Source organism: Pristis pectinata, chromosome 23, assembly GCF_009764475.1.
Source record: "Pristis pectinata isolate sPriPec2 chromosome 23, sPriPec2.1.pri, whole genome shotgun sequence".
NCBI lineage: Eukaryota > Metazoa > Chordata > Chondrichthyes > Rhinopristiformes > Pristidae > Pristis > Pristis pectinata.
In genome coordinates, this window is record NC_067427.1 from 12,499,597 (window position 1) to 12,518,367 (window position 18,771).

Sequence of the window (18,771 nt, forward strand, 5' to 3'; positions counted from 1 at the left end):
GGAGGAACTCAGCAGTTTGAGTAGCCTTGGTGGGGTGGAAAGGAATTGTCGATGTTTTGGGTTGACAGTCCCCTCCCCCCCCCCCCCCCCCCCCCCATAGATGCTGCTCGATCTGCTGAGTTCCTCAAGCAGATTGCTTGTTGCTCCAGATTCCAGCATCTGCAATCTCTTGTGTCTCCGAGTTATTCATAGTATCTTGGTCAATGGTTATTCCTCAAACTAAAAGAAATTATCTCGTAGTTATCACATTGCAGTTTGCAGGAGATTGCTGTGCTGAAATTTGCTGTTATTTTCCCAACAATGCAGCTGTGCCTGCACTAAAGCATTCCTCACTACTCATGGTGTAGGTAAAGGCTGTGAACACCTCTTATTCTTTCCACTGCCCTCCCTACTCTCCAGAAGCTGAGCCTGGTACTCCTGCAGCCTCTCAGATGCAACCTGGCTAATTCTGAATGGGATTGTTTTGATGGTGCAAGGCCAGGCTATCTCCTCACTGGCTGATCTTTTGGCACATTTAATTAATTGATATATTGGTATTGGTATTGGTTTATTATTGTCACTTGTACCAAGGTACAGTGAAAAACTTGTCTTGCATACTGTTCATACAGATCAATTCATTACACAGGGAGATGGAGCAATCGTGAGGGGCTGGATTCAGTCTTGCCATTGATGCAGATGCATGAGCCTTTATTTTTCACTGATATCAGATTTAGATCCCCATTGTATTGGACTATAGATTTATACAGCATGGAAACAGGCCCTTCGGCCCAACTTGTTCATTCCGACCAAGTTGTCTACTTGAGCTTGTCCCATTTGGCTATGTTTGGCCTATATTCCCCTAAACCTTTCCTACCCATGTGCCTGTATAAATGTCTTTTAAATGTTGTAAATCTACCCACCTCTACCACTTCCTCTGACCCCTTTATTGTGAACAGTTTGGTTCAATCTCGGACAACTGCAAGGGAGGGGATGGCACCAATGGCTATGAAGCAACATTTGTGGCAAGGACCAAGAGAGCTGGTTGTGAGCTTGGAGACGGTGTCACCAGCATCCATGTCTGATCTTGACCATGCTTTGAAGGAGGAGCCAAGGCTGCCCTGACCATCTGTCAGCAGGCATTGCTCACCAGTCGAGATTCAATGTCATCTCTAGCACGATGGGGAACACAGAAGTTTGTGGGTTCAAGACCCATTCCATAGACATGAACATAGCGGTGTAGACAAACACCAAGACAGTGCTGCAGGAGTGCTATATTGTCAAAGGCGCTGTGTGCTCCCTCAGGTGGATGTAAAGACCCCATGAAGAGGAGCATGGGGGTTATTCCCACCATTCTGGCCAATGTTTATCCCTCAATCGGTATCACTAAAGTAGATCGTTATTGCATGGTTGTGGGAGCTTGCTGTGCACAGATTGACTGCTATTTTCCTATATTATAACAGTAGCTAAAAACAATTAATTGTTTGTAAAAAGTTGTGAAAGGTGTTATACAAAAGGAAATCTGTCTTTCTTCAGTTTGTTCCACAACAGTGGCAGATCCTGAGAATCTCTGTTTAACTGATGCATACAATTCCCTTTCTTCTTTTTAAGTTCGCAAGTATCTCTGACTGTGGTCAGTTTACTGGGTGATTTGGAGATCGAGATGGCGATTGGGATTGGCTCATGCTGTGTTACACTCAGTCTGTTTGTCAAATGGCAGTTTGTCTAGGGAAAGGGGGCAGGAAAACTCGAGTTGTATCAGGGTGGTTCTCCCATATGATGGGCTGGTGTAGGAGAACTTTTTTACCCTTCTGGGATCGGACATAGGCACCAGACAGGGTAGGACTGAGAAGTCCTTGAAATAATCAATAAATAAGAAAACTCAGTAGAAATTACCCCTATTAAAATTAAACTGGCTACAAGGAAGGGAACATGATTAAATTGACTAATGTGTTGGAAGAGTTTGTGCTGTTCTCTGTTTAACAAGTAACCTTGACCACAGTCTGAGAAAGGGCCAGGTTTTCACTTTATGGATTTAACAGCAATAGGTCCAACATCTGGGGAAGATTATACTTTAACGAGGGTTTTTTTTTTCTTCTTCTTCACTTCTTCATATCAGCAGACTTTCCAGGGATTTAAAATTCATTATGGCAATCTCAGCTGGGATCCATTGCCATGTGGAAGCTATTTTACATCCCTAACTAATCAATCTCCATTCAGTGGCTCATTTGGAGTCATCCATGTTCGTATTTGAGGGAATAAATTAGCAAACATTACTGATCGTTCCATTGGGAATTATTGAGGAGAGTGTTGAAGAAGTATTTGGGCTATTGAAAGTCTAGCTGGTGTTGGCCTTCAAGTTGTTTTCTACTTTTAGAATTTACAGAAGGCAATAAAGAGGAGGGGGCTACAATATACCCAGCAATCTTGTAAGATCCCCTCCCACATCAACTAACCCTGAAACAATCACTGGATCCATAGGAGTATAATCTAACCTTCTGGAATTAGACCTTATCCTTTCCCCTGTCCTCTCCCTTGTGTTGTGCAACTCTCATTACTTGTCTAATTCTTTAATGTCTGTTTAGTTGGAGACATTCCTATGTAACTGGTTTTTACTGAGTCTTCACTTGCATCAAACCAAAGGAAGCATTGCAACGAATTCATCCACCTTCTGCTTCTTTTCTGGTGAGCCATACTCTACGTGGGCTATCTGGCATCCAATTATGTCCATATTTAAACTTCCGTTAATCAGTCCCTAGGAATTTGATTACGTACAATGTGTGGTTCCATGGAAGCCAGTAAGGTACAGATCAAAGACTTTGAGAGGTGCAAACTGATCTCTGATCACTCATAAAATCTGATATTTCCAAAGTCGTTGTTTCTTCCATATAGCAATGGAAAGGGTTTATTTATCACATTGTAGGCCATGTGTGAGGTATTATTGCTTTATAACTTAAATCCAGAATAGCACTGCTTGTCATGGCAACAATACAAACATATCCTTGTCTGTCAGACCTCAGGGGACCATGAGCTACACTTCTTAATTATTTTGTCTGTATTGTGTTTTTTTTGCATCTTGGATGGTCCAATATCCAAAATCTAAGTTGGACTGGAAGTGAATATTCAACTTTCCTCTGGGGACTCTGGAAGATATTTCATCAAAGTATTTTTTATTTCCTTTAATTCATTTTATGGGACCTGTATGTTACCAGCAAGGCCAGCATTGATTGCACATCACTTATTGCCCTTCAACTGAGTGGCTTGCTAAATCATTGCAGAGGGCATTTAACAGCAACCACAGACAGTGGGTCCGGAGCCACATGGGCCTGTTAAGGATGGCAGATTTCCTTCTCTTAAGGACAGTAATAAACCAGATGACTTTTCATGGCAGCTGGTGATTTTTTTGGAGGTCACCATTACCGAGGTTGGTGGGACAAACAATCTGCTGGGAGAACTCAGTGGGTCAAGCAGCATCAGTGGGAGGAAAGGAACTGTCGACGTTTCAGATCCTGATGCAGGGTTTTGACCCGAGACGTCGACAATTCCTTTCCTCCCACAGCTGCCACTCAACCCGCTGAGTTCTTCCGGCAGATTGTATGTTGCTCCAGATTCCAGCATCTGCAATCTCTTGTGTCTCTCAAAGGCTGGTGGGATTTGACTTCAGATTTGTAGATTACTCTAGGCCTTACTGATCCAGTAAGTTAATCGCTCTGCACCACCATATGTTTGTGATCGGTTGACTCATTAGTTAAGATAAGATACGATATCTTTATTAGTCACATGTACATTGAAACACACGGTGAAATACATCTTTTTGTGTAGTATTCTGGGGGCAGCTCTGTGCAAGTGTCGCCATGCTTCCGGCGCCAACATAGCATGCCCACAACTTCCTAACCTGTACGTCTTTAGAATGTGGGAGTAAACTGGAGCACCCAGAGGAAACCCACGCAGACACAGGGAGAATGCACAAACTCCTTACAGACAATGGCCAGATTTGAACCTGGGTGGCTGGCGCTGTAAAGCATTACGCTAACGGCTACACTACTCTCTGGTCAGGTTGTTACAGAGTATGTGAGTATCCATGCTGTGTGGGAGTTGAGGTTTGCAGCACTGACTCAGTTCTTGCGTTCTCCTTTACTATCTTCCAAGTCTTCTCCTTCTCCTTCAGTCCTGAGTGCCAGGCATTAGGGATACAGTTTTACCTAGAGTCCCAATTGGAAGCAAGCTTTCAGAAGTGTACTTTCCCCAGCTGCAGAACAACAAAGTAACAATAGGAATCTGAAGCCCTGACCTGCAGTGCCTGGGAATGGCCCCAAATAGCTGAACTGCCTGAATTCAGTTTCCAGTCCTTTTTCAGGCAGTCCCTCGGGATTGTGAGTAGCTTGCTTCTGCTCCAGTTTTGTAGGTTCTGAGGTGGCTGATGAGGCCAATGTGGGAACTGCAGACTCTTCCAGAGAAGGGGTATTGGTATTGGTATTGGTTTATTATTGTCACTTGTACCGAGGTACAGTGAAAATCTTGTCTTACAAACCGATCATACAGATCAATTCATTACACAGTGTAGTTACATCGAATCAGTACAGAGTGCATTGATGTAGTACGGGTAAAAACAATAACAGTACAGAGTAAAGTGTCACAGCTACAGAGAAAGTGCAGTGCAATAAGGTGCAAGATCACAACAAGGTAGATCGTGAGGTCATTGTCCATCTCATCGTATAAGAGAACCGTTCAATAGTCTTATTACAGTGGAGTAGAAGCTGTCCTTAAGTCTGGTGGTACATGCCCTCAGGCTTTTGTATCTTCTACCCGATGGAAGAGGAGAGAAGTCCCGGGTGGGTGGTGGGGTCTTTGATTATGCTGGCTGCTTCACCAAGACAACGAGAGGTAAAGACAGAGTCCAAGGAGGGGAGGCTGGTGTCTGTAATGCGCTGGGCTGTGTCCACAACTCTCTGCAGTTTCTTGCAGTCCTGGGCAGAGCTGTTGCCATACCAAGCTTTGATACATCCAGATAGGATGCTTTCTATGGTACATCGGTAAAAGTTGGTGAGAGCTAAAGGGGACAAACCAAATTTCTTTAGCCTCCTGAGGAAGTAGAGGCGCTGGTGAGCTTTCTTGGCCATGACTTCTATGTGATTTGACCAGGACAGGCAGTTGGTGATGTTCACTCCCAGGAACTTGAAGCTCTCAACCCTCTCGACCTCAGCACTATTGATGTAGACAGGTGCATGTACACTGCCCCCTTTCCTGAAGTCAATGACCAGCTCTTTTGTTTTGTTGACATTGAGGGAAAGGTTGTCATGACACCATTCCACTAAGCTCTCTATCTCCTTCCTGTACTCCGACTCATCGCTGTTTGAGATACGGCCTACAACGGTGGTATCATCTGCAAACTTGTAGATGGAGTTAGAGCAGAATCTGCCAGACAGTCATGAGTGTATAGGGAGTAGAGTAGAGGGCTGTGGATGCAGCCTTGTGGGGCACCAGTGTTGAGAATAATCGTGCTGGAGGTATTGCTGCCTATCCTCACTGATTGCGGTCTGTTTGTTAGAAAGTCAAGGATCCAGTTACAGAGGGAGGTGTTGAGTCCTTGGTCTCGGAGTTTGGTGACAAGTTTACTTGGGATTATTGTATTGAAGGCAGAGCTGTAGTCAATAAACAATAGTCTAACATAGGTGTCTTTACTGTCCAGATGCTCCAGAGCTGAGTGTAGGGCCAGGGAGATGGAATCCGCTGTAGACCTGTTTCGGCAATAAGCGAATTGCAATGGGTCCAGGTTGTCTGGTAGGCTGGAGTTGATGTGTGCCATGACCATCCTCTCAAAGCAATTCATGATGGTGGATGTCAGAGCCACTGGTTGGTAGTCATGAAGGCATGTTACCTTCCTTGGGCAGGTGGTGACTGGCTGGATGGGTGGGTGACTGGATTGCGAGGTGGTTCACTCCTTCCACCGTTTATGCAGAGCTTCTGTGTGCTCCCAATACATGGCCCTCAAGGTTCTCAAAACCACCCTGAATGCTTCTACTCCACTTTCAGCAGTTCATTGGGCAAAGAATCCTGGGAGTCAGCAGGGATGTTGCACATTTTCATGGAAACTTTGATCACATCCTTGAATCTTTCTCCCAATCCACATGGTAATGTCCTCATGGCAGAGCTCAATATACTGTGTCTGGTGTTGGGCATGCAAACTTTATTGTCAGCACAGTGTAGCTGACTGAGAGTACCCCAGATCTCAGTGCCGGGGATGTTGGCATGGGAGAGGACACTGACACTTGTTTGCATGTCCTTCCAATCAATTTGAGTTCCCAATCATGGCCATGTTGTAGGTGGCCTGGGAGAACAGCAGTTGGTGCTACTGCCTCACAAATCCATAGACCTGGGTTCAATCCTGACCTCAGGTGCTAACTGTGTGGAGTTTGCATGCTTTCTCCATGACACTGTGATTTGCCACCATGTTCTCTGGTTCCCTCTTACGTCCCACATACCTACCTGTAGGTAAATTAGCTACTGCAAATGAACCCTTAATATAGATAAGTGGCAAATAAATCAGAGGAGTTGATGAGTATGTGTGAGAGAAAGTAAGTTGCAGGAGTATACAGGGAGGTAAGGAAAGGAGTATGGAACTAATGGAATTGTTCCCTTGGGAGCTAGCATGGAATTGATGGCTGAATGGCCTCCTCCTATGTAGTTGGAAACGTAAATATTGAACTGAATTTCCTCTATTTTACCCATGTGTTAGTGAAGGATATTTACAGAGAAAGCATCACTCACCCTGGTGATCTTTTTTTGCAAGTAGTTGCACAATTACAGGTTCATTGATAATAATTGAAGGGATTTTCTACTCATGAGGTTGAAGGTCAATGGTGGTTTATGGAACATACTCCTGGCACACTCAGGTCAGGTGCAGGACATAGCAAAACCCAAAGCTCCCTCTACGTTGCCCCAATGTGCCATAATCAAGAAACATATTCCACCAGAATTTGTTATAAGAAATTTCTTGTGGCCACTTACGTGTAACATTTGGAACATGGATTCCTTGTGTTCAAGAATGACGACTAATGCAAAGAAATCCTTGATTAGTTCTAAAATTCTAATTGTCCCTTTGTACTTGCACATCTTTCAGCAGCCCAGTACAGTCCAACAGTGCTGACTGTTACGTGATTAATAGTTAGTGTTTTTCTTCCACAATTATCCTTAATCCTATTTTCCATTTTCCTTCTGGCTGATCCAACAGCAGCTGCTGTTTTCTTTAACTGTTCCTTATACTTACTCTGTTTAGTTGGGAATTAGATGACTTTAACTTGTAGAAACAATTTTGTTACACCTACTTTGTCCTTGTGCACCTGAGTTTCTCTCTTGCCATATTCCTTTCAGCTATGAGTACACCAAATGAGCTGCTGGAGGAACTCAGTAGGTCAGGCAGCACCTGTGGAAGGAAATGGACAGTTGACATTTCGGGTCAGTCCAGATGAAGGGTCTTGACTTGAAACGATAACACTCCATTTCCCTCCGCGGATGCTGCCTGACCTGCTAAGCTCCTCCAGCAGCTCGTATATTTGCTCCAGATTCCAGCGTTTGCAGTCTCTTGTGTCTCAACTTTGTGTTCATGTTTGTTTTAAAAAAAACTTTCCATCTGTATTCTGTATCAGTCTCATGGCCATCCAGTGGGATTGCCCAATTAACTCTTTCCAAATTGTTTGCTATTTTAATGAAAAATTCCTTTCTGAAGTCTGGTACAAATTGTACATTTTCAGGCCCTTTGGTTTGACCACTTAATTGGAACCATATATTGTTGTGGCCACATGTTCAGATGTTTACCCGCATGGTGAACCAATGTGAGGTTAAGCTCACTTCTAAGTACTAGATCTAACACCATATGGTTATCCCAGTTACTTTATTCACATGTTGAGTCAAGAAATGGTCTTAAATACTTCCAACAAAAGTTCCTGCTTATTATCCACCACAACAGAGTGTGATCCAAAATGAAATTCAGAAGGTAGAAATCTGAAATAAATCAATGCATGCTGGAAACACTCAGCAGATCAGGCAGCATCTGTGGGAAGAGAAATGGAGCTTAGGTTTTGGGTCCGAGACTTTTCGTCACGGTGTAAACAATCCTGCCACTAACTTCCAGGAAAATTAGCATTACCCATCATACTTCAGATGGGTCTTTTCTTTTAAACATGTTCAGGATGTTTGGTGCAGAATCAAGATCTAGATGTCCTGTGAATGTGGTGTTGTGTGAAGTCAATCATGTTTTCCAGGATGGTCCACATTTTGGCTTCTCGTTACCTTCTGGTATACTTGGAACCACTTGGAGACACTTGGAAGAATGCCTCCCAATGATTTGGAGTGGCATTTGTTTTCAGTTTCTTAAATCAACTGATGATCCTGTAGGCTTTTGGAAGGCAGTTTTTCTTGGTGCAAAGTTAGGACCTGCACTAAGTCTGAGTTCTTCAGCAGAAGAATTGGGACGGGTTGGCCAAAGCCACTTCACATTGAGCCTTTGACTAACCAGCAGACAGAGGATTTAGTCATTTCAGCAGGTTGGGTTGGATTTAGACCCAGATCTCAGGTATGCAAAACCACATGATGTGTCACTGCATTATCATTTGTACTCTGTTCATGATGTAGATCACATTATTGCACCTTGAATGATATTATCCAATATATATTGTAGATTCACTGTGCCGTTAGATGCTAATCTGATGCATCTTGTATTTGTAACAATTCTGTATCAACATGAAATCTTTTTGCACTAATATCTAGTGGATTTTACACTCAACTCATTGGGTTAAAGCTATCATTACCTCCTGCAATTCACTCATAGCCAAGATTAAAATACATTTTGTTGAAGTAGTGATGTGACATTTTTCCCCCTCAGCCCTCATGTTTGGAGCTAAATATCAGTGCTGAAAGCTGACCTAAAGCATGGCTGTGGCAAATCTGCGTATTATTAGAGCTGATTCCTCAGCAGTAATAGGAATTTGCAGAATGCTTTGTATAGCTTACACATTGCTGTCCAAGCTGTGAAAGCAGCTGCGATCTAACTACCAAGGGTAAAAGCTGAAGTCAGCTCACTTTACTTCTTCAGTACGGTGACTATTTCTTCCCTTCCATGCTGTTCTGAAGGCACTGACTCCAATATGAAGTGTGTAAAAAATTAATAATAGACCAGGACGTTCCTCAAACATGCTTCACCTTTTGATTAGTTCTTCAAGCCTGGTACTGCCTAATTCAAGACTGCCTCATTCAAGTGGCCGAGCTTCATCCCTGAGACTAACCTGTGGAGTGTTGATGGGCTGCTCTGCCCTGAGGCCGTCACACACCAGCTGGTCCTGTTATCATGACTGCATGTTAATTTTTCAGCTGGAGTTGATCAACACTGTTGAGAGTGGAAGCTCTGCCTTTTGTAGTTCTTACTCGCTCTCTTGTGGCTGCCCTGCAATTAATTAATGTCCCTGCTGCACCTCTGGCTGAGGTCAGGAGAATTAGGCCCGGGCTTGGGCCTGCCAAAAGAATCAGGAGGTGAGATGGGGATTGTGCCCAGCAGGTTATGAAGTGAAATGCGTTGACTGAGTAACTGGTAGAAGCAGATTCAGCAACAACTGGGAAAAGGCGAATGTTTGAAAGGGAAAAGTTTCCAAGTCTTTAGGATAATTCTTGACATTAATCTTCGAGCTTGATCTTGTCTGATGGGTGAATTTGACAGCTTTTTTTAAAGAGCAGGCATGCACACTATGAGCTGAATGGCCTTCTGTACTGTTAGTCTTTGTGATATTGAGAAGATAGTTCTTTCCAGGTGTGTGTGGCACATTGTTACACCAGATGGTGAATTTAATCACCTCATGTGGGATGAGAAGGGAGGTAAATGCTCTATTCTGATCTCTCCCTGCATGGTGCCTACTCTACGGATGAGCAAGAGTTAATTCGGTGCAGCATTCTCAGGGGCAGAAGGAAATGGCTGATCAGTGTTGCCCATTAATATCCACCAGAATGGATCTCTGCGGGGGCTTGCTTACAAGAGGTGCAGGCAACAGCATGCTCTCAGCTACCAGCTCTGGTTAACCAGCATTGGCCGAGATTTAAAACATTAATACATAATTTGCCGCAAATATATATCCCTATAAGGCAAAACAAAGCAAAACAGGGAAAGTGATCCAGCCATCCAGCCGTGGCTAAGCAAAGTAGTTAAAAATGCAAAGAGACCAATGTTGAGAAAAGCAGTAAGGTTGAAGATTGGGAAAATTTCAGAATTCAGCAAAAGATGACCAAGGCATTAACAAGCAGAGGTTAAGGAAAAGGAGCAAGAAACCCCAAAAGCAGATGGTATGGACTTCCACAGTTGTGGGAAAAGGAAAAGCTTACTTAACGTTAATGCGGGTCCCTTACAAACTGAATTGAAACACAAAAGGTCTTCCACCTGAAATGTTAACTCTGTTGCTGTTTCCGTGGATGCTGCCTGGTCTGCTGACTGTTCCCAGCATTTTCTACTGTTATGTCAGACTTCCAGCATCTGCAATTTTCTAATATTCAGGAGAAATTGTATTGGCAAGTAAGAAACTGGCAGAAAAACTAAACAAATATTTTGTATCTGTCTTTACAGAAGAAGGCACTGAAAACCTGTGGAAATAATGGAGAACTGTAGGTCTAGAGCGAATAAGGAGCTGAAAAGACTTAACATCGGAGTAATTAATAGTAAATACCTAGGACCAGAGGACCTGTATCCTAGGGGTTTACAGGTGGTGGCAATGGAGATAGTGGATGCACTGGTTGTCATCTTCCGAAATTCCATAAGTTCTAGAACAATTCTCACAGATTAGAAAGTAGCAAATATAATTCACTGTTTAAGAAAGAAAGGAGAGAGGAAACAATGGTCCAAAGACCTGTTAGTCTGTCATCAGTAGCAGGTAACATGCTGGAATCGATTATTAAGAAAGGGGTAACAGGGCACTTAGAAAATGATGATAGGATTGGACAGAGTCAGCAAGGATTTCTAAAAGGGAAATTGACAAATCTATTGGAGTTTTTGAGCTTGTATCTAGTAGAATATGTTTGTGGGAAGTAGTTAATGTGATGTATTTGACTTTAAAAAAGCTTTCACCATGCTCCCACACTGGAGGTTATTTCACAGAATTAGAGCACATGGTATTGGGAGTAATCTATTGATTGAGAACTGGTTAACAGGAGAAAACAGAGTCGTAAAAAAAGGTGTTATTTTGGGTTGGCTGTTACTAGTGGGGTGCTGTAGAGATCAGTGCTGGGACCCCAGCTATTCACAATATATATAAATGAATTGGATGAGGAGATCAAGTATAATCTGTCTAAGTCTGCTGATGGTGCAGAGCTAGATGTGGGCTTTGAGAGTGAGACAGAGAAGCTTCAGATGGCTATAGATGGAGAAGTTAATGGGCAAGAACATGGTAGATGGAATATAACATGGGAAAATGTGATGTTACCCATTTTGGTGGAAAAGATTGAAATATTGAATAATTTTTAAATGGTGAGAGATTGAAAAGTGTTGGTCTTCAGAGGGACCTGAGTGTTCCTGTACGTGAATCATAAAGATAACATGCGAATGCAGCAAACCATTAGGAAGGCAATTGGTATGTTGGCCTTTATTTTAGGAGTATTTGACACAAGAGTGGAAATGTCTTGTTCCAATTATAAAGGGCCCTGGCAGAACTGCATGTGGAATATTGTGTACAGATCTGGTCTCTGTAACTAAAGAAAGAATGCACTGGAGGTTCATCAGATCAGATTCTTTATTTGGGGGAGTTGTCCTACAAAGAGAAACTAATGGGCCGGCACTCTTGAGTTTGGAATGAACAGTGATTTTGCTGGACTGTACAAGACCCTTATGGGGCTTGAAAGGATGGAAGTGGAAATGATATTTCTCCTTAGTTGGGATGCTTAGAACTAGAGTCAAGAGTCTCAAAGAAAGGGTAAGGGGTTGGCCTCTCAAGATTGAGATAAGAAAAAATTTCTTCACCCAGAGGGTGGGGAATCCTGACTTCATGCCTTAGGGAGGTCAGTCACCAAACCAAACATGTTTCACAGCAGCGATCAAAGGATTTTCGGGTATTAAGGGACTCATGGGATATGGGATTAGTGCAGAAACGTGGCATTGAGGTAGAGGATCAGGCGTGAATTTATTAAATGGTGGCATGAGCAGATGAATGGCCTATTTCTGTTTCTTGTGTGTGTAAGTTGGTGTGGATTGGAATTTAAAAAGAAACCTGGAAAAAATGATGAAGACTAGTCCCTTCCAAAAGGATAGTAAATTAATTTCAGATATGTAAAGCAATCCATCAGCTGTCAGGAGGAAGGTAAGTAATTATGTCTTTATTAATTATTTAAATTAGTTTTAATAATTTTATTTAATTTGAATTGTGTGGCAATGCTTCTTTAATATAAAACATATTTCAATACTTTAAGTTATGATAGTTACTGAATGTTTATGAAATATATAATGGCCCCAATCAGACTGACAGTTTTGACAGCCTGTGACTGTGAGGCAGGGTTTCAGTGGTTGTCAGAGCAGTTTCCTGATTCTCACCAGCTGTTTCTGCTGAGCCAGCTCCCCGCCCCCCCCCCCCCCCCCCCCCCCCCCCCTCACCCTCCATACTGAGCTGGGTCTCTCTGATGTGCCAGGAACTAGTTTCCCTGCACTGGATGCCACATGAAACAACTGGAAGATCTGCTCCAATGTTTTTCAGAGGATAAATATTGGCCTGGATGCAAGGAATAACTTCATGCTTCTTAAAATTAGTGTCATGTGATCTATTAAAGATCACCAATGATTGTTTTGGGCAGAAGAACCTTGTGTTGCCCATCCCTGGTCAGATATGGATAGCTATTGGCTCTTGTGAGCTCATCTCGTAAGTTTTGTTTTTAGACCCACTGGATCTCCATCCACCCTCCTCACCTGTACCCTCAGTCATCCAAGAAATGAGTTTTGTGAAGTTATACTGAGTCAGTTTAAGATGCAAATGGAGGCCCTTACCACAACAATAAGGTGGAATCCTATCTGGAAGAAGCAACACAATAGATTTTGAAACTCAAAATCATGTACAATATCCTCCAGAAATAATTTCATCAAACTTAAAAAAAACTTTTGAGATGATATGGTGAAAAGCAATTTAGAAGAAGCCTAACATCACTCCACATTGATATGTATTGTAGAAAATAGTAGCATAGCGGTTAGCATGACGCTATTATAGCGCCAGCGATCGGGGTTCGATTCCCGTCACTGTCTGTAAGAAGTTTGTACCTTCTCCCGTGTCTGCATGGGTTTCCTCCGGGTGCTCCGGTTTCTGCCCACGTTCCAAAGACGTACGGAACGTTACGTTAATATGGGTTTAAAATGGGCGGCGTGGACTCATTGGGCCGGAAGGGCCTGTTACCATGCTGTAAATAAAATTTTAAAAAATTTTTTAAAATTTCAAGCCCTATTTGATGACATTGTTATGCATTGGTTTGCAGCATCAAGTAGGACTATCATTCTCTCATTGCTTTATTTAATTTGTACCTGGAACAAATTATATTACATACTTTAGAAAAATTCACTGGAACAGTGTCAGCTGAAGGATGAGAAATCAGCAACCTTTGTTTTACAGATGACATTGATCTAATAGCTGGAACTGTAGAACAGCTTCAAGAAATAATATAGGCTACACAAGGTTGCAGCAAGAAATGGAATGGAAATTAGTGTGGTGAAGAGCCAAGTGGTGATAATATCAGCCAGTAGCAATAATGCATCAATAACAATTGGCAATGTAAAACCAGAAGAAGTAACACTCTCTAAATATCCTCCAGTAACTATCACAGAGGCTGCTGGACTGAATCGAGCAGGATTCAGCCTACCAATTGGATTCACTGTGTGGACTGGCCATCCAAGCCAACCCCCAACTCATCCTCCCTCGCGCACTAACCTGAGTTGGACACAGGGGGCTGAATGAACTAAACCTCTACATTTGGTAATTCCCTCCAAGCCAACTCAGCCCTAGTCAGTTAACAGCAGAGGCTCTGCCCCAGGAGTGCCTTGACAGCTCTTGACAGGAGGCAAGGTTGAAGGGGGATTCACCTCCTATCAAAACTTTCTTAAGTTTTACAATATCTATGATCAGAGACATAAGATAAAATAAGATATTTATCTATTAGTCACATGTACATCAAAATACACAGTAAAATGCGTCTTTTTGTGTTACTGAGAATGTGCTGGGTACAGCCCGCAAGTGTCACCACTATTCTGGCCCCAACATAGCATGCCCACAGCTCCTAAACCTGTGCGTCTTTGGAAAGTGGGAGGAAACCAGAGCACCTGAAGGAAGACCAAAATTGCTGCCAATGAAAAGAAATAAAAATAAACAAAAATCAGCAGAACACTAAGAAACAGATTAGATTAAATTAAGCAAAATAAATAATTAACATACCTCTTCCTAATCTTCATACCGGGGATTTCCATTCAAGTGAACGTGGACTCACTTGCGTAATGTGCCAACGTACTTGCCTGTGAGCTTTCAAATGCTGGTGTGTTTCCCTTTGGCATCCCATGCAGCAGCCAGCACAACTCAGCTTCTACACCAGAAAACAAGCAAAAACAACAGCTATTGCCATTGCACAACTAGGAATATCTGGAATAGCCGCCGCTGTTGGACATAAATAAAGGTGAGGAAGATCTGGAATAGCAACAAAGTCACCATGGAAGTAAAACTCCATCGACTATATTTCCAACAGCTCCCCTTGGCTCACTAAAGCACTGGAAAGCTGAATTTAAATGGTTGAAATGTGATGAATGCTTTCACAGGTACTCCATGTATCCTTCAACATAGAGTCATACAGGATGGAAACAGGCCCTTCGGCTCAACTGGTCCATGCCAACCAAGATTCCCATCTAAGCTAGTCCCATTGCCTGCGTTCAGCCCATATCCCTTTAAACCTTTCCTATCCGTGAACCTGTCCAAGTGCCTTTTAAATGTTGTTAATGTACCTGCCTCCACCACTGTACAAATTAAGATCAAATCAGAAAAGAAGTCGGCAAATAAGAGCTCCTTCTCAAAATCATGAACAAAGGCGTGGTTTGGTTGTAACCAGAAGTTCTGATGTCCTTACCAGTTCCATCCTGCTGGGCACATCGGTGGATGAAGAAGTGGAAGAAGAGTTGGAATAACCTGGATAACTGGGATTAAAACTGACCGTACAAGAGAAGCAAAAGACTAAGAGTGAATGGAGGAAGGTGGTTGGTCCATCAAAAGTGCCCCGCAGTCACTGTGGCCTTGGGACTGACTATGACGCCGAACTGGGGGAGCAGGCTGAACCTCAGTTTAACATCTTACCTGAAATATAGCACCTCCTACTGCGCAGTTGGAGTGTTAGTGAAGATTTTTGTGCTCAAGGGTCTGGAGTGGAACTTTGACACACAAATCCCACTCTGCCTCAGAGGTGAAAGTGCTGTCAGCTGTAGCAACAGGGAAGGCTAAATGAGACATTTAAGAAAATACAAAAATAACACATAGATGATGTTTCTTCTTGGGGACTCAACAAAAACCAGGGGCTGTAAATGTAGGTTAGTGACCCACAAAAAAAAAGCAGGGAATTTATTAGAAGCTATTCCCCCTGAAGTAGTTGGAACATGGAACTCAGTATCACATGGAGTTTTTGAGGCAAATAGCAAGGATGTATCTTAGGGAAAATTAGAGAAATAAGGCAGATAGAAAGGAATGACACGGTGTTTGGATGAGATGGAGTAGAGGAAGGAGAATAAATGTAGTATGGGTAAGTTAGGCCAAATGACCCATTTCTATAAGTTTAATGTAACAATAGAAAGATACCAAGAGCAAGTAAGTATATTTGCTGAACCTGTTGTCCAGGAGAAGATGCTGATTTTGGGAGTAGATCTACATGAGGCTGGGCCTTCTCTCTTGACAAATACTGGGCCATTTGTATCAAAACTTGCTGTGCCCCAGGCATGCTGCCCAACAACAATACCATCAGAATTTGTGTCTCTAACACCATTCTTTGAGAATGAGACCATGTCCAAACACCATGCAGGGCTCACCGAGAGCCAGGCAAATCGCTAAGGTTTCAATTATTGCGTGGAAGCCCTGGAGTCATTATTTTAGCTGGCATCAGATCCCACAGATGATCTCACTGCACCAACAAAATGGGTGGTTAATTTGCTCACTTCCCCACTTAAAAATTAAAAAAAACATTTGGAATGTGAAGTTGAAATGAGAGCTGCAATTATGTTTTATGTACTTTTTATATTTGAGGTTATTTCTTGCTCCCTTGTGTGGGAAGCAGAAATGGGTTCAAGGTAAGCAAAAGGACGTGCATTCATTTAGGTTCTGTTCTTGACCTCACGGTGCTCCAGGATACTCTTTATAACCAACAGAGTACATTTGAAGTAGATATTTTCAAAATATAGGAAAACAGTTACACCCGATTTATGTGCAGTAGGATCCCATGAACAGCATACTGATATCGACCAATACATCGGTTTTTGTGATACTGATTGAGTAGTAAATGCTGACGAGGACAATTTACCTGCTGTGCTGTGAACTGAGAATGAATACGCAGGCTTCAGATTAATGCTTCATTCAGAATGTATCACCTCCAGTGGTGCAGTAATCCCTCACTACTGCACTGAAGTATTGGCTTGGGTTTTTGTGCTCAAGTCTCAGTACTGGGACTTGAACCCTGAACCTTCTGACTGGGATGTGGTAGTATTACCTCCTCTTTCTCAGGCAGTCCCTCAGGATAAGGTAAGATATCTTTATTAGTCACATGTACATTGAAACACACAGTGAAATGCATCTTTTGCATTGAGTGTTCTGAGGGCAGCCCACAAGTGTCGCCACATTTTTGGCGCCAACATAGCATGCCCACAACTTCCTAACCCGTACGTCTTTGGAATGTGGGAGGAAACCGGAGCACCCGGAGGAAACCCATGCAGACATGGGGAGAACGTACAAACTCCTTACAGACAGTGGCCGGAATTGAACCCGGGTCTCTGGCACTGTAATAGTGTTACGCTAACCGCTACAATACCGTGTAGGATGACTTGCTTCCATTCTGGTTTAGTGTGTTCTGAGGTGATTGATGAGGCCAATGTGGGAGTCTGAGATTCTTTCACAGATCAGACAGGAGTGCCTGACGTGTCAGTTGAAGGGATAGGTAATGAGTGTGGTGGTGTAATGCTTCTCTTGTTAACAAGGGGCTTCGGTTTGGTCCCATTGCATGGGCTCGAGGTTGTCCGTACCATCCTGACTCCTGCTTTTCCACATTGAGTGGCCATAGGGCAAGGAATCCCAGGAGCCAGTGGGGATATTGCAATTGTTCAAGGGAAAACCAGCTGCCTTCCTGAGGAAAGGTGAGATTGTGGGATGTGTTTCACATGGAAGAAGTTGCTTTGCTAAAACTATGGTTGAGCTTCTAATACACCAAAGTTTCTTGTGTTATCTCTTACTATCCATGGTGCAGCAGTACAAGAGGGTGGGTCACCACCATCTCCTCAGGGCTAGTAGGGATGGGCAATAACCACTGGCCTTGTCAGTAATCCTGGCAAATAAACATTGTCAGTGGTACTCTGAAGCTGCCTGAATGAGATGTGTTGTATCATCCCTTTCCTACCTGTGCTCCTCATACCTGCTTATCTTGTGAAAAATGCAGTGTTTTTTCATGGAATTCCCGTGGTGTTCCAGTTGCTAATGTGGGTACAGCTTTGCCTTCCCATTCTGTGCCCCCATTTTAGTCCTGATTTGGTAGTTCACAAGGAGGATTGGAGAAATTCACACTCATCCAGTCAGAGTGAGTACATTCAAGGCCTGTCTATAGATAATGTGTTAACAAGATAAGTTCACTAAAGATGTGCACTTTGACTAATTTATGAACAATCACTCTGCTCACCTTCCCTTCCACGTTAAATTGCTATAGGGGTGAGGTTTTCTCCCAGTGCAGATCCTTTGAGGCAAGATAAACTACCGATGAAATGGTGAACTCAATGGCCTAGAACTTGTGAACAAAATGACAGCAAAATCATTAACTTTTTGCTCTCATTTCACCAAAACTGACGACTTTTGAAGCATTTGTGTATGGACTTGAATGCAGGACTCTAGTTCCTGTCAATGGTTCCCTGCTCCTCAGAGACCAATGCTTAGCTATCTTTTCCAGTGTAATCTCCAGAAATCAGAGAACTGAAAAGTTCTTCAAACATTATTATTGGTAAGAACTATATATAAAATGTGTGTTTTGTGGTGTACCTTTTTTGTGTGAGGTTGAATGATTTTCTAAGCCTTAATTATTTCTTAGCAATCTTTCCAGCCTCAAAATATAATATTATCTCTATAGATTATCATTCTCTCAAATTTAGTGCATTTTAAAATATTAGTTGTGGTTCTCCCCACAGCTGATGGCACTCAGTGCTGGCTCACAGATAAGGACTGGCTATATTGTGGAATAAGCAATAAAAAGAGCATCTCTTGAACTTTATTTCAGAATTGTCCAATGCCTTTTGGAAAAACAAAGAGAAACTGAGAGGGGTTGGGGCTGGGTGTGAGTAAATACTTAGGCAAAGAAAGCAAGTCAGTGCTGACGTTTGTTCTATTCCAGGTGCTGAAATGGGTTGAAGAAACCATCCAAGCCTCTAAGGTCCACCTTCTGTCCACAAACCACAAGGACAGGGAGGAGCATGTCTGGCTGGTGCCCTTTGACCCAAGCCTGAAAGAAGTCACCATTTCCCTCAGTGGACCTGCACCAGCCATAGAAGTCCGGGACCCCTCGGGTAAGCTGTTGAGG

General features: G+C 42.8%; 1 protein-coding gene across 1 annotated transcript in view; it reads left to right on the forward strand.

Moving 5' to 3' along the window:
• The window catches only part of LOC127582286 (hemicentin-1-like), a 260,770-nt gene that overhangs the window by 35,624 nt on the left and 206,375 nt on the right, over window positions 1-18,771 (forward strand). The window contains 1 exon segment of the mRNA XM_052037463.1: window positions 18,586-18,757. Coding sequence (XP_051893423.1) covers window positions 18,586-18,757 — 172 coding nt within the window.